At 39.4% G+C, this 17,523-nt stretch overlaps 1 protein-coding gene across 2 annotated transcripts in view; it reads right to left on the reverse strand.

Moving 5' to 3' along the window:
* LOC308405900 (mannosyl-oligosaccharide 1,2-alpha-mannosidase IA) overlaps window positions 1-17,523 on the reverse strand; it is a 195,749-nt gene that overhangs the window by 13,434 nt on the left and 164,792 nt on the right. The window contains exons 5-7 of one of the 2 annotated variants that reach the window (XM_080896688.1): window positions 5,565-5,659; window positions 1,020-1,146; window positions 773-866 (exon numbers count right to left, since the gene is read on the reverse strand). In XM_080896688.1, coding sequence (XP_080752814.1) covers window positions 773-866; window positions 1,020-1,146; window positions 5,565-5,659 — 316 coding nt within the window. The remainder of the gene's footprint in view (window positions 1-772; window positions 867-1,019; window positions 1,147-5,564; window positions 5,660-17,523) is intronic. The other variant, XM_080896689.1, reaches the window with a different exon arrangement.

Genomic DNA, 17,523 nt, shown 5'->3' on the forward strand with positions numbered 1-17,523 from the left:
TAAAAGGCAACTCTTCATTAATCCACTCATACTCATTGCATGCACATACACCTTTGCTAACTCCTCTGCAAGGTTATCACAGTGCTGCTGTGTTTGTCCTTGACACTGACAAATGAGAGAAAGCTATGAAGCCAAATGCACCCCCCCCCCCCCCCTTTCTGTTGATATTCATACACAGTTTTCCTCACCTCGTTTACATCCTCGCCCACAACAGTTTGCTTCTGTAATGATTCAGATTGCCACCTTTTCAATTCAGGCACCGTTTGATCACCTGATTTCCCCCAAGCTTCTTTCAGGTAAATCGGAAAGATCCAATTTCCTTAAGTAATTGAATTCATTCTCATTTTAATAACCCAGAGCAACTGGAGTCATATAGCCCTTGCTACTGTAGGAGCCCGGTTTTACAAATGAAAGGAAGAGGGTGGATAGGTGGAGGACACAGGCGAGCTGCTGAAAGAGCTTTGACATGTGAGGTGATTCAAGGTCTGTCAGTAATGTGAAAGCTAAAGAAAAGAAAGAGAAATGGAAAAGGAAAGAAATGTGAAACCACATTCAGCAACCTCACACTCCTGTAGTCCTGACCCACAGTGGGTACACATAATTACTGTAATACAGTGAATATCAGGAAACAAAAATCACCTTCCCAAGTGGACCTGTGACCCCAATTTCAATTTAAACGTTTTTTTCTGACTTTACCCTTCATCACAAAACTTGTATGCATCCTAAAATATCTGCGCTGATATTTAAGTATTATGCACAGTACAGTACTTACGCTGGACCCAGTTGCCACTGACTGGACTGAGAAAGTTTGGGTACAAGCCATGGGGTTTCTCAATCTTGTTCAAGAGTTTCCTGATGTTCATCACCTGCAAATCACATGCCATTAGGCAAGGGGAATTTGTATTATGCCATCACCTCAAGGCTGAAAGGCATTTTGCACAGAAATTGTGGTAATAGGAAATCAGAACATTCTGTTCAGCACTGTAAATTGCAAAGGAAGGGTTATTCATATACTGAACCTTCTCCGTGTATACTGGATTGCTGGACAGCTCAGTCAGATGCACAAATTCGAGGTGAAGAGTCCCAAACTCAGCCAGGATACTGCTCCCGGCTGAGGCCCAACCCCAGCTCCAGCTGGTGCCACTACAACAGGGATGACATTCAAACACGTCCACTAAGTATCGCAAAATAGACAGTTCAGCAAGAAAGATTCATAGTAAATATCACTTATTTTTCCATGTAAATAATAATAAAACGTAACAAAATTTGGTTTATCTGTCTGTGCCCATGTTTGTGAGTGGTTAGATATGCAATGCCCACTGGGAAGTGTTAAGGAAGACAAGAAGAAGCCGGTTCAGTTACCCCGTCTGATGTTTGTCACCTGTCAGTTTTACTGTTTTTGATTCAGTTGATACTTAGCTGATCCTGACATTTTTTTTATAATTCTGAGAGGCTTACCTGCTGCTATTGCGCTAGAGTTTGAATATTTTATGTAAAGCTGTGGCTAAGTCATTATGCTAATTTGACACTGCACACATAGCCTGTGTTTCTCTTTAGTTATATATAGTATGTGCTTGTTTTTAAATTAGTAAAGCCTTATTAATTTAAGCCACATCACCTTATCTTTTTGTAGCATCAGGTATATGTAGTTGAGCCTGTAAAACATAAATATTTACCATGCTCAGATCTTTGTTTTAGGATCGGGTCTTTGTGAAACTGACACTGCTAACTGCAAATGCAGATTAATTACATTCACTGGTGGCATGCTGTGAACGTAATGGGTTTAATCGCTGTCCTAATCTTTTTGGTTTTATTCATACAGTCTAAAACATGCTCAACAGATAAGCATATTCATTTGGATGTAAGAGGAGCTAATAAAGCATTTAACTTTCTATATGCTCGCTCTTTACAGGATTGCTCTGGTTTTCAAGTGAAAGCACAACATTATTTTGTTTGTGATTGCTTACCAGGATAACCTTCTGATACCCATCAATATCCTCTCAGTGAAACAAAGTCTGATATAATTGGAATTTTTCCAACTGCAACTCCGTATTTGAAGCTAACAATCTACTCATTGTGCTGCCTTTGTGTACAACTTTTTTACATGACATCAATTTCCTTGTTTTGTTTCCACAAAATTAAAGCACGAGAACTACTTTGGGACAACAATGTATAGTTTAAAAGGCATTTTTAGCTTTCTAGCTTTCCTTTCTGGTATACTGCCACTGCAGCAGCATTAAACCAAACTCCAGGGAAGAGCCTCAACACTTGCAAATCTCATTTTTTCCAAGGCCACTTGCAGACGAGATTCTTCAGATGTTATAGTATACGTCATATTCTCATCACAGTGCAGCTGAACAGAGCTGAACAAAGTACTCTGAGTGCTGGTCGGACCTCTCTGTACTCAGTCTCTGCTTAATGCACGAGGCTTTGCCTTTTATTTCAGATAGAAATCAGTGACCATCTCCTGCAATCTGTACAATGCATTCCATCCAAAGTGCACTGATCTAATTGAATTTTATATGTGGTTATTAAACTACTAATATCATAATGACAACATTGAAATTATAAATTCATATTTTTCTTCATTTTTATGCATAAATGCCAAATGTTTACCAGTTCCTGTGATGTAAAGATGTTACATCTTTGTCTGTTTATGTGAATACAAACAGCCTGTATCACATAGTGCTGCACATAACCATGACAGGCATTTTTCTGTGTATTTTGACATTTTGTCGACCAGTCAATAAATTAATAAACAATACAAATGTTAATTTCACTGACAATAAAAATCGGGTTATGTAATTCCAATTTAGTCAAATGAGTTTAAAAAACTCTCTCTTTGCCCATTAAATCTTGTATTATTAACCTAAGGTCATCACATTTCTGTGCTTTTTGTAAACGGCTTATGACACTGACCTAAGAAATAAAAACTGCAGCACATAACGTTCAGACGTTTAGAGAACTATTCCCAGTAGTTACACACTCCAAGTGGGTGCATTTTTAAAAATCTTTTTCCGATGGTGGTGGTAGTTTTAAAATACATAAAATTAACTTGGCAGCTGATGTGGGCTGGCCCTCTGTCTGGTAAAAATAAACTAATCAAAAGTCTATAAAAAATAGCCCTCTCCATCATCTAACATTAATTTATGTTCGACTGCTGTGATTGATGTTTGTTTAAAGTTTCATTATACTCAATGTCAAACTCAATGCCTTAATATAAACCTGGAAAAGTGTTTTAGAAACTGCACACCAAGGTCAGCAGTGCTGGCCCATTAGTTAGTGCGGGTAAGATCACTCAACAAATCAAAGCTTAGTGTGGTGAACTGATGCTTGTCAATGATTAGTTAGTCCATAATACATTAAAAGAATGACTTTACATATCCTCTAAGAGTTGCTGGAGGATATGTGATATCGGATAATGAATTGAGTTGAAATGTTGAGAAGGTGAGAAGAAAGGGGAGAGAAATGGTGGGAAGTGGCTGGCGAGTGAGAGCAGAGAGGAATCAAAGAGTCTGGCACTCTGATAAATGCACCTATTAAAGGTTTAGGGGCTGCATCGTTAATACTTCTGGCTAGAGTCATATCTGATTCCCGCTTCAAGTGGAATCAATTGAAACTCAGTACAGGGCAGCAGGTGTTGCATTCGTTTTTAGAGGGAGGGGCATAGGGTGGTAGTCTCTGGAGTCTCTGGTAAGCAACATCACTGGCACGCATCTGTTAACCCTTTCACCTTCTTTAACAAACACAATCTATTCCATATCAGTCAGAAATATAATCGAGTGTAAGAGAAAAAAAAAAAACAGATTAAGAAATGGAAATCAATACCACGTGTTGGGAATAATGTGCTTGGGAAAAGTAGGATCTTTTACATTTTAACTGCAATCATTTTAGCATTGTTTACGCTGTCATTTTAACAGGAAACATAAATTAAACACTACATCTAATGTTGTTAAGGGGTTTAAGTGCCGTTAAGAACATCTTTAGCACGTTGAAGGGGTTTTTGGCTACAGAACAGGAAATGTGACATTGTTAATTTGTAAAAGGGGAATCTGTGAGTTATTGCATAATCTAAATTATAAGGTTGAGAGCAAAAAAAACCAAACACAAAATCAAGAATTTTATTAGCTAATATGTTATTTTCTCACATATTTTCTTCCTCTAAATATTCGACAAAGCTGAAAGAAGGCTCCCTGGAGCGTATTACTATAATGATAGTGATCATGACCATGTTCAAACTCTCTGTCAACTGAAACTGAAATAATCTGAGCGATTAAGAGTAAAAACTTGTGGTGTTTTTTTGTAGAAAGTCTACATATGCACTTCCTGTCAATCAGTTTTACCATACTGTTTTATATAATGTACACACACTAACACAGTAGTACACGCACTATATACCATTAAACATACGAAGAATCTATCACAAGGAAAAAAATCAATTAATGGAAACTCCCCTGAACTGACTTCCCCAGGGTGCACACGTTCTCTCACACGCTGCATATGTTTACTTCCAAAGTGACGTGGGTTTGTTTTTGTGTGATACACTATGGGTAGTATGGTTCCTCCTGCCCATCTGTAGGACTGGCACTGTTTGTAATGTAGAAGGAATTAACTGTAGACTGAGGTAATTAAATCTTCCAGCAGCTGTCCAGCTTGGCTGGTGGGTTAATTGGTAGCAGGTGGAAGACAGGGGTGCCAGGAAGTATCTTATAAGAAAATACAATTAGTTAATGAGAAGAAGAGTCTGAAAGTTAAAACTTGGTCACGTAATTTTGATCCATATTCACATCATGATGTACATTTTACACTTTGTTGTTCATACATCATACGAGTGATGACAAGACAATAGTCACGTTGCATGAATGTAGGCCAGCAATGATAATTTGCCTGTCACAGCCGACCGACACAGTGCTGTTATCATTCATCAGTTTGTCAGATTTCTTTATTGTAAGCTTTTCAGTTCCGATTTCTGTCTCACTATAAAACTGTAAGCCACTTTTTTCCCCTCTTTATTTCCACTCCCGCCTAAAAAGGGTCAAACCCACATCCAAACAAGCGGAGAAGCAAAACTCCACGCTGGAAATTGCTCTGAAAATGAGAATAGCTCAAAGTTGTGCTGCATGACTGTGGCATTAAGAAGATCATGTCAACACAGATTCTAGATTAGAAAGGCAATAGTTTAGAACAGATTGAAAAATTAACACTGTTCATTTAAAAACGTGCAAATATTATTCAGACGATCTTCTGAAGTGGTTATGAACACAGATTAATTCTTATCTAAATGTCATCTGCATTATGAAGCTTAGCCTGCAGCTGATCCACTGTCAGTAAACAGAGCCTGTGTGACTGGGATGTTTTTCGCTTTCCTTAATTGATGTTATCGCCACATTCAAACAACATCTATCTTACTTAATGACAACTTGCATGTTGAACTTTGTTTTTTTTTTCTTCACAAAAGCCAAAGTTTTGCTCACTCCTGAATGTCAGAAAAATGTGATAGCTTTCAATCGTCTTTTATCAGAGAAGAAGGACAGCTGGACGCGATGACTTGTGCTGAGACTCACCTCCCGAGATTGATGACTCCTCGGGGTATTCCTGTTGGTGTGTTGAAGGCAGGCAGTAGCTTCTCTCCCAGCTCCACTGCTTTATTTTTGAACAACTGAAGAGAAAACACAAAATACAACTTGGTGAATATTAACTGACAAAAATACAGTATGCATACAGTCATGCAAGTACATCTATGTACATCCTTACTGCTTCCACAGGGATTAAAATGGTAAGTAGCAGTCAGGCGCTGCTAATAAAATGCACTTGATTAACTGATCATCAGCAAGTGTGAACACCTCTATAAAAGCAGAGGCTTTGACTGAGCATGTACGTGTGTGTTATGATGACACCACAATCTTCCCAAGAGTGCTCAAACTGTGCAATACTAAGAGAAACTACCCATCCCCCATCAGAGAACAACATCTCAGACTCGAACATTTAACATGCTGACTGAGCTCTGTAAAGTTCATGACATAGCAGCACAGCTTAGATTTGCAAAGTTGCATCTAAACAAACCATAAAACTTGTGGAACACTGTTTACAGGTTTGGACAGCGCCATGTTTTGCAAAAACCAAACAGCATACCAACGCAAACACCTCATCCTGTCAAGCACGGTGACGGAGGTGATTTGGGTTTGTTTCACAGCCACAGTGGCCTTGTTTCTTGGAGTCAGCCATGATCAAGTTGACCATCAACACCTCTGTATACCAAAGAATTGAATATGACACCATCTGTCTGACCATTAAAGCTTGGATGAAACTGGGCTATGCAGCAACACAGCGACCCCAAGCACTTAAATGGGTGAAAAGAAAAGAATCAAGGTGCTGCATTGGCCCAAAGTCTAGACCTCAGCTAGCTATGCATAAATGAATCCCACAAACCTCAAAAACCTTTATCATGAAACAACACTGTATAGAAGAGTGGGTCAAATTTCCCCCAATAAATGTGACAAACTGATAAAGTAATAGATTAAATTACTACTTCAGGTTATTTCTGCTAAAGGTAACTCTATAATCTCAGACTGGATGTACTTTCACAGGAGTACTAAGAGTTATTTTTTAGATGACTGTAAAACATCCAGCGTGTGTGAATTAGCTTCTGTTTATTTCTTACTCATAAATAGTTAAACACGTTGCCTCTGACCACCCTCCCCCCTCAAAAGACAAACAAATAAAACAAAACCAATAATGTAAAAGCATTAACACAACTACTGTAATATTAAAATAACTCTTAGTTATGTGCTCTACGAAAGTCTATTTAAAACTGTACTCCCTTCACATCTGCACTAGCAACAGTCTCACGTCGAGGCAGTATCATCTTATGAGCTGGACTATCTTTCATCAAATCTCCATTCATTCTCCACCATTAACAAGAGGGAATAGTGTTTGGGGGGAAAAAAGGAAAAGAAGATAAAAGAGTAAGACATTGAAATCTCGACAAAGAGAGAGATGTCTTAGAAGACAAAAAGGTAGCTGAGCAGAGGTGAGATTCATAAAAGAGAGTGAAAACCTCAGAGGCTGGAGACAAGAGAAAGTGACTGAGGAGACACTGACGTGTTATATGGAGAGAAAACGGTGTAGCTGAGGACAAAGCGCAGTCAGAAAGAGCTCGTGCAGGAGAGCAGTGACTCAGCAGAAAAATCGAAGATGAGAAGAGAAATTGCAGCCAGATAGCTACAGCCCACTTGTCTTTAGCATGATTATTATTGTAGAAGAGAACTTTGCAGAGTCTAGTTTGAAGTGTGCAGTTGTTTTGAAGAGAATTTCAGAGTTCTATTAAATATTTACAACTGGCCCGTATATTCTTCACTCCATAACTATATAGGGAAGAAAAGAAGTTTAAAGCAGCCTCAGAGCCATTTGTTTGGTAATGGTTGTTTGTTACTTACTGAATCTGGTTCAGAAAACAATCACTGGGTTATTTTAATACTTGAGGACATTAAAAATATTAATGAGTCTCATATTGTTTTTACTTTTAGAAGGAATAACATAATTAAAAAAGCTCCCATAAAACTAAAATTAAACATGAAAGTAAGAATAAGATTTTACTACAATGTAAAAAAGAACTTAAAATTAACATAAAAAATTTTAGTTATTGAGCCTTTAACTGTGATTTACAATAAAACACTAATGAATGAATCTGGATTTCCGCAGCGCATGTCATTTCACAACTTAATTACTCAGCAAATGAATAAATAATGAAAGCTACTAATTAGTTGCGACCCCATCAAAAAAAAATTCAAAACTAAAACATTGATGTTAAAAAAGAAAAGGCGAGCCTGTTTCACAATGTCACCTTGTCCTTGGGACCAAATGGCGTCTCCATAGCAGACAGCATCAGTAAGAAAAGAAAAGTGCCATATAAAACCATAATTATATCTATACCTTAAATGTAAACTTTGCACAGTGGGTTATACACGTAATGTACTCATTTAAACTACACTGTACATATCCTAGTAGTATGTACATCACAAGAATAGCCAGAAACACAAGAAACTGCATCACAGAATATGAATGGTATTATTTTTTACACCCTTGAATACAAGGACTAACACAAAAACAACTTCACTTATGATGTCAGAAACTTTATACTGATAAGGACAGCAGTAAGAACAGGAATACATCCTACATACATGTAAAAAGAAAGTTTAAGATTAGCAATACTCATCAATAGAACCTGAACGATAAGCTGGTTGATATAACCTGTTTGCCAATATCTCCATATCAGCATTTAGAATGTCTGATAAGTGGAGATAAAAGTAAAGAAATAAATGGTAAATGGCCTGTATTTGTATAGCGCTTTTACTAGTCCCTAAGGACCCCAAAGCACTTTACACATCCAGTCATCCAGTCATCCACCCATTCACACACACATTCACACACTGGTGATGGCAAGCTACATTGTAGCCACAGCCACCCTGGGGCGCACTAACAGAGGCGAGGCTACCGGACACTGGCGCCACCGGGCCCTCTGACCACCACCAGTAGGCAACGGGTGAAGTGTCTTGCCCAAGGACACAACGACCGAGACTGTCCAAGCCGGGGCTCAAACCGGCAACCTTCTGATTACAAGGCGAACTCCCAACTCTTGAGCCACAATCGCCCCATATAAAGAAGACATGCAAGAAACACCCTTCAACCATATTCTGAGTGTTGATGTTGCATAGTTTGTCTACTAGAGGGTACTTTGCAACAACATGTATTTTGGACGCCACAAACAGCTACAAGCCTAACTGAGGACAGTCGGCCAGGGAATAACTGAGTAAATAAATAACTACACATTACACACATTAGGGAAATCTGTTTATTTCTTATGTAAGTGAAATGGAAAAAAATCTCACCCTATATATTTAAATATCAGACTTTAACAAGATCTATGAGATCTCTCTTAGATCAGACACCGAATATGAGTCATAAAATTCCTATATCAGTAAGGCTGATATTTAGAAAAAGAAATTTAATTATTATTGGTTTCAGACACTGTATTAGTTTAAGAATGTGTGTCTATTGAAAGATTTTATGGGACCGTGGTGGCAACAGTCACTTGTTAATTCTAGCTAGAACAGCCTCCCCCTTGACGTGTGTCAGTGCACATCTGTGTGTGTCACACTCGCTCGAGTCCCCTGGTTCTCCATTTTATCAGAGAGCGCGGTAATGACCCTCCGCCTGGTCTCATCTCTCTTCATCGCCCCTTTCTACCGCCAGTGCTGCGCGAGCAAACTAGAAGCCCAAAGGCACAAACACACACACACACACACACACCCAAAACCAACACAAATGCAACTCTGTCCTCGTTTACGTTTTGCATTTGCGTCTATTAAGGCTTCACAACAGAAAGATACTTTAGATCATGCAATCAATCACATTTAAATGAACTCCCTTTACTACATTAAGTAACAGACAAACATGAAACAGAAGCTGTTGATTATATTGCATTCATTTATTATTGTTTGCTTGTTTACAAATTACATGATTAATTATAGTAAAACCCCTTTGGCAGGCATCGTCTCAGTGCACAGCACACAATCTAAATGAAAGGCCGTGTTCGTAAATCTATCTTTGCCGACACGCCACTGCTCTCTTGTGCCACACTCAGAGCCTCCTCCAGCACACGAGCTTCCATCCTGAAGTGCTACTGTAATTGCACTTGCATCTTGTCCAATGTGAAGCTATGAGTAAAGTCCATGATTGGCTGGATTTACATTTCTTTCTGTGTTTTTTTTTTTTTTTTAATATTTAAGACTCCCTGCAGGGATGAAAAGGATGGACGGATGGTGGAGCAAGGCAAAGAGCAACGCTGATAGAATGTGACAGCCGACAGGTCACTTTCTTCTCTCTCAGTTGAAATTTTCTGTCAGTTGGCAGATAGGAGGCTGGACACAAATGGCTTTTCTATCAGCTCTTAACTGCTGAAGACACACATCAAGCATGGAGTCATCTCTCTCAAAACAAACATCATCAGAGCCCAGTGGAGAGAAACTTTTCTTGGTCTGCCACTTCTGTTTACCACTAAAAACTTCTGAGTCCTCACTCCAGGGAACATGGCACATGGAAAAAAGAGGTCTATGCACTCTTCCACATGCCCAGATTTCAGTGTTAGTAATTTTGAACCTCTGTTTCCTGCCACTCTCTGCCCCAAACCCCTTTGTTCTTGTAGTTGTGTAACATATTTTTCTGTTACAGTTATTGTGGCACAGTAGATGCTACAGTCACCACAGTAATAAAGCTAATATACAATGTTGATTCACATAAACATTCCCATCAAACTTAACTGAAACCAAACAAATATTTAAATTCTGTTGGATACTAGAAAATATATTAAAAACACAATCAGGACCATTATAGTCCAGCAATTTTTTTTCCATCTTCAGTAATTTATATGGGTTTGATGGCTCTATGTGGAAGGCTGGATGTAATAAGAGCAGCACTAACATCCTATACAGAAAAAGCAGGCACTGTGACCGGCATAACAATGACTGCGTCAGCTACAGCGAGGAGAAGCTAGGGTGTAAGTGGGTTGCAAAGCTGCTTGCAAATGCAACCGCGAGCAGGCTAATGCAGTTTAAATATTGCACGCAAAGCCATCAGCTGATGAGGGGGATGATTATTGAGCTTGGCTGATTCAGCAGGGTTTTAAGACAACCTTAACGTAGCCTCTCTGAACTTATGCTAAGCTTAGCATTATGAAAAGTAGAGTGGGCTAAGAGCTGCAGCATGTTTGATCACAGAATATATATATATACTGATCACACCTTCACTAACAAATCGAACATGGACAGCAAACATTTGAACTCTGTCGCATTAAAGAATAAGACATATTTTTCCTGTGTTGCAAAAGTTTGATAACTGCTTTCATCCCCATTTATCTGAGAAGGGAGAAAAATAGAATTTTACCAACCTCATTCTTCAATCGTAAGCTAAGTCCCTTATTCATGCATTTTTTGACTCTTCTTAATGTTTCTTGGCAACTTTCCCTTTTCTTCTTGTCATTTAGGACACATTATCATGGGTGATTAGACAGGTGACGCACATGGTGAAAATATAATGTGGCAATAAATGACTAGGACGGCGTTTTAGCAGCCAGCAAAGAGCATCATCAGCTGCTTGAATCCCTCACTCTCTGTGTCACTGGTGCTGAAGTGAAAATGGGAGTCTTTCGATGTGAAAACAAAGCCTTGTCTCTTCTACACCTGCCATCATTTCCTCTTTACTCATACTACAGAGATGCAGGAGACAAAGCTAACTGAAAACCTGACCTGCGTAAGATGACACAGGGGTGGCATGCAGCAGGGTCATCATGTGCAATTTGAAGGCAAATTTCATCCAGGGGGCTGGTTTGTGGCTCCTTGGATTCTATCCTCTATTTCTGAGAGCAAAGCGTTTTGAGAAACTTGGTGCCTAGCTGAGAAAAATAAAGGCATTTTCCTTTAGACCAGAGATCTATAATTCATATTCTGGCAGCTTATGAGTACAGATCTTCAGACTAATCTCCTACGCATCCCTCAAAGCTCAGCATTGTGTGAGTCTGCAGTAGTTTTCTCACAGATTTTTCCCTTTGTTCTGACTTGCAGAGGAGAGCTGCTGGTCAAAAATACATGTATAAAGCAACTTGCAGGCAGCAGGGAGCAGTTGTGATTACTTTTGTATCAAAAAAAATGTTATTTGGATGGGTTTTTTGTGATGCAGGGACTTCTCATGTGGAAATATAAACCATCCCTCTCACTAACAGCAGTGATCATTATCCTCAAGTTAACCTAATGGTTGGGACTTTGTTGCAAGATTCAGCAACTTTTCAAAGAAACTTTTTTCACTTTTTTATACAAATTACAGGTGAGGCACACATCTCTCTTTTTCTCTACGGTTTAGCGAGCTGTAGCAGCCAAGGAGAGTCTGTGCACTATGCAAGACAAGCTTTTAACTTTCTTTTTATAGTCATTATTTCACTTCTAAATATAGCTAAAATCTAAACACAGCCACTCGCAACTTATGTGTATGGTTAGATCTTACATCTTGTTAGATGACATTCCAGTTATAAGAAAATCTTTGAATACCGTTTGCTAATTAGGACAGAATTTTTAGTTCTGGCAACACAACAAAGGATGCTTAAAACTGAACCGTCTCTAACGGCTTGCAATTAACAAGAAATGAAAACCTTGTAATGACGTCAGCCACATGATGATGAGCCAGGGACAAAACAGAAAATCGTGTTTGTGAAATCACTTTGTAGGCAACACATCACTGTACAGCAAAACGTGTTTATTTTCCAATTCTAATTCATCTGCTAACTATATATTACATTGTCATAACATAAAATGAGCAATGGCAATTTTCTACACTAAGGTGACATCTTCAGCATTGCAGAATGACTTCATGTATTCACATTAGTAATATATCTAAAACAAAGTGCTCTTTGTTTGAACTAATGCTCATGTTCTGCTTACCTGTAGTAAATTTTGTATCTACTTAATAAATATTCTGATACATTTCCATAACCTATAGAGGTCAAACCAAAAACAGCTTTTGTTTTGTAAATTTGAAAAGAGATCAGTGTTAATAGAAAAAAAAGGGACACTTTTGGCTGCTGTTTTATTCATAAGGGATCGCCAAAGCAGGTAGCTTTGCATGTTTGATTTGGCACATTTTTACACCGGATGCCTTTCCTGGTCTAACCCCCAGTGGGATTTGTCTCTTCTTCAGGGATCCAAACAGATCTTTCACTTTTACTAATCTTTCACTTGTTAGTCTTAGTATAAATATACCATAATTTTCTTTCTTTTCCCATTTCTCCTAAAACAACTTGTCAGCCTCCAAATCCTACAATGAATACCCCTATAATCTGTTTTTATGTGCACAGGTTAATTATGCTGAACATACAGTTTACAGAGTCAAAGCTGGGAAAAGCTTCAAATAACAAAATCAGGACTTTTTGAGCCTAACGTCAGCTAAAGTTGAGCTCCATGCGACACCTCAAACGATGTTTAGTCAGTAAATGATGGTGCTGCTTTTGCTGTGGAAACAGAATCCACTTTCACCACAGACTTAGTAAATCACAGATGTAATACACAAACACATGCAAAAAGACATCTGCAAACGAGCAAATTGAGGGAATGGTTGTAAAACATATTTACATGTTTCATCATAACTTGAACTGTGCACCCGTGGGGGTGTTTTAGCTGTGTTAGATGGAGTAATTATTTTGTTTTGGAAAATGGTCGTCCTACAGTTGAAAGTTGGAAAAAAAAACCAAAAAAAAAACCCAAGAACACATTAAAACAAGGTTCAGGTTTGCTGCAGGCTGAAAGATAGCTGTGGTTTAATTCTACTGAGGCTCCAACAGGACACTCATTTTCTCAGCGCGAGGCGAATGGAACGCATTCTTTACAATTCTTTATAAGTAGCGGGTGCACCTTGTTTAATTTCTCTCCCAGCGGCATTGGTCATTAGTAGGATCCTTTTCTGTCCTCTTTATCTTAATGAGCCTGATAGGGGAACATAGAAATATTCCAAATAAAACAGACACCGTGCAGGTATCTCAGTGACTAGTTGCAGATGTCACTGATTGAAAGGAATATTACAAGTCTCAGCTTCAATAGTCTTCCCCGGTACATCTACCCTTTCAACTGGATCTGACAAGACTGACAGGAGGAGACCCTTTGATGCACATTGATTTCGTTCTTCATTTCACAAGCTGCTGGTGCGAGCTGACTGAAAAGCAGACAAGTCCACAGCTCACAGCACCATCATTTTACTATGCTTCAACAAGTCCAAATCTCACTACATCAACATTGTTGCCTTTGACCAAGCTTTACCCCTACTTTGAATACTGAGCTACAGATGGTAAGCTATATTTAGCCACAGTGGTGTGTAACATTCTCAATGAATATTCAAGGTTAATTTGGGCAAGATAGTAGAAGGACTGCAAAGTGTTCTTTTGCTTCTCTGTAAATCTTTACTATTGCCAATGAGGGAATTGTTTTAAAAGCCTAAACGTTATCCGAGCCAGTGGTTTCACTGCAAATTCCTATTCCATTGTTGTACCCCACTCACGTTTCAACATCTCAATCTGAAAAGCTGGCACAGTGACATAGCAGGCTGGGTTTAAGACGCACTAACTCGCAGCACGCAGTCTCACATCAGCCCCTGATGTCGTAAATCAAAAGTACTCTGCATAATTTATGCAGCATACCATCGCCTGAGAGCGAGTAGACGAACATGCTAAAACAGATCCAATAAATTAGACATGAGGACTTGCCGAAAACAAACGCAGTGGTAAAATGGAAGTACCCACCAAAGCCCAAATTGGAAAACAAACAAGTGGCGGCTGCTCAATCAAGCCCCCACTGGAAAGAAGCAGCTCTAAATGAGTCCACATTACAGCTATACTGTTAAGCAATGTTCATCAGCTTAAACGTTCCTCTCTCAAGTGCACGAGCCGCCCACAGACTTTCTGCCCCTCCTTTTGACCCACTAAACTGGGCTTATACAAATCATTCCAGTGTGCCGGCTACTGCCTCTGTATTATGTAGCAAACACAATAGCTGTTCTTTCTGTCAGCTTAGTGATGCAATTATTGAAGAAGATGTGGGTGCTGGTTGTAAAAACAGAAGAGGTCATTATTCAGTTGTTTCAACTTTAACATGTTCTTTCCATATTACAGGATAACCACCAAGTGGCAGTATATGCTTCAGTTTTGATTTGGGAACCAAAATGGTACGTTTTATCATCCAAAGCTGCTTATTTTGTGTTATTGCAACACAGTGTCTGCATGAAATGGAAAAAAAATAAATAAAAAGAACAGCCAGAGGGAAGACTTAATCCTACTCATGTTTTACTGTGTTTTTTAAAAATAAATACACAGAGACTCCACATGTTCGATTTATGGAGCCATCTCCAAGCTAGCCGACGGCAAATCACTTTGAATCATTGTCTTAGCACCTTGAGAGATAATAATATTGGCACACTCCCCACCTGTGGCATACAGGACAAATAAAACAAGCTTGTCCGTCACATAGCAACGCTGTTATACCCGTTTACGTATTGACAGATGTCATAGATGATCAGTCCTCGCTGTACCAAAGGACCAGACATCAATAATTCAACCTGCAATTTGCAGGGTGCCACAACCTTTCCATCATTATTACTATGGAAGAGGAACAGGAAGAAGATGGGGCTGATGGTGTCAGATCCAATTCTCATAAGGGCCTTAACAGTCTCACAGGCTCGGTGTAGGAGGACAACAGGCACCTACTGGCCCACTCAGCTAGACACAAGAGCTAACAGGTACCTTCCTGTGTGGGCATCGACAGACAACGCTCCCAGAGAAACTGTAGGAAATCTAAGAGCGCTTGTTAAAGTGTAAGAGAGAAAAACTGTCTGGGACTGCGCCTGTGAGCTACATGCAAATGGTGAAGACATCACAACTCTGTGTAGGAGATGGATTAAAGTTTTCACACATACTTTGTTATATCCTGTGAGAAACTTGCAGGCTGCAACAGAATGTAAAACATTTGAGACCCAACAGAATAATGCAGAGGCCGTAATGTTCATTATACTCCCTCAGTGTGAAAGTGCTGTAATAGTACTGCATTAAAAATAAGTTTCAGGGAGGTGCTGGAGGGCAACCCAGACTGCCATGAAAAGCGGTTTACCCCACTGAGAACATGAAGGTTCTGTGGCACAAGAGGAAAGCTCTCAGAATGATCACAATTAGGATAGTCTAAGGTAAATCTGCCCACCGGATTTAAAATTCCCTTGGTGAAGTCTTTGATGTTTTGGAATAAATGGAGTAAATTTTGCTGAAAAATTAAGATGCATGTTAGGTTAGGTCACATTTTACTACACTGAGCAAAGACAACGTGAAAACAAAATGCCAGGTACAATTTATTCTCACATTTCATTAACTTGCAACATACAATTTGTTTACATGTCAAATTCATGCAAATGAAATATGTGTTTGAAGTGACACTACAGCACTCTTCCTGAAGCATGAAGTCTCTGGTATTTGGCACTTTGTTGTTCAGACAGCCTGTCGTTATCGGATAATAAGAGAGAAAAATGTCCTGCTGGTGCCGCAAGAGAAAAAAAATTCAGTCACCAGTTTCATTAGGAATAATTGTCTGGACACCATGAATGTTTCTACAAACGTTCATAGCAAGAGAATTGTTGGAGTATTCCTAAAGTATTTCCTAATATTCATGACATTCATGACCCTTTTGTTTTGCACACAAACAGGATGTACTTGCCTTTATATATGGCTTCTCTAACTGACCACCCTAAGCGCTGAAACATCCATCTCTTGTTTTAAAGAGTTCACACTTCTTAATCTAAGATATTTCTGAACACTGAACAATAATACCGTATATACCTGTTGCTGGTTCTTCAAAAGAGATGAAACGATCTGAGAGAAAAAAATGCAATTTCACGAGTGGTAATGAGATCTGGGGAATATAGCGCGATGAGGGGTTGAGAATAAAGTGCCTCAGTTGAAAAGAGAGAGCGAGAGAGAGAGATGGGGGTTTGTGGTAGGACTGGGATGAGAGAAGGCAAGATGAAATGAGGAAGATCACTCTGGCCTAGTGCGGATCAGTGGTTCAGTTGGCTGTGGAGTGTAAGAGAAAGATGCAAAGAGAGAGGCCGGGTTTCTTTAAAAGCCCCTGATGGCAGCGCCGGGCTTCAAAGCATCGGCTGCCTCATCAAAGACTCGACTCAGTGAAGGATATGGCCACTGTGATGCCTCGTATGCGGGGGAGCGACTGTGTGTGTGTGTGTGTGTGTGTGTGTGTGTAAGCTGGAGTGACAGATGCTTGCCTGAGAATGTGTTTCTCTAAATTAAGAAAGCACATATCATACTTTTAATGATTAACGAGTCCAACGTGAATCTTCTATTGGAGCTTCAAACAGTGGTTGCCAAGAAGGAAGGGATATCAGTCCAAGTAGCACACATGTTATTGTGTAGCTTAGCAGTTACCTGCTAAAACCACTAACCCATTGAGGTATAGATCCCTGTGGGTGTCATGTGGTGTGTAGCAGCTCGAGGGTGGCAGTAAATCCGCTGGGGTCTTGTGGATTGCGGGGTTGGGTCTGTGTGGATCAGAACTGTTTTAGCACATTCCCACAGATGATTAGGATCTGGGCAGTGGTTCGTCTCCATGGTTGTAAACTCCATGGTTAAACTCCATGGAATTTAAACTGGTGTGAAAAAAGACGCGCGCGCACACGCACATGCACATGCACACACACAAATCAGGTCTTCCTACTTAAGGCTGGCTTTCCCTCTTATGTTGCAATATCCAACTTCACAGATTTTGAAATGTTTACATCCTGGGTATGAAAATGATTTTGTCTGTTGTTAACACCTCCCTTAGTTAAGACATCATTTTAAATTGAAGTCATGCATTACTGAGAGTGTGACCACTCCTTCCAACTGTCACCTCTGCCAGTCTGAGTCACTGAATTGGATGTCTTGATGGTGTTGAT

Source organism: Rhamphochromis sp. 'chilingali' (assembly GCF_963969265.1).
Source record: "Rhamphochromis sp. 'chilingali' genome assembly, chromosome: 11".
Classification (NCBI taxonomy): Eukaryota; Metazoa; Chordata; class Actinopteri; order Cichliformes; family Cichlidae; genus Rhamphochromis; species Rhamphochromis sp. 'chilingali'.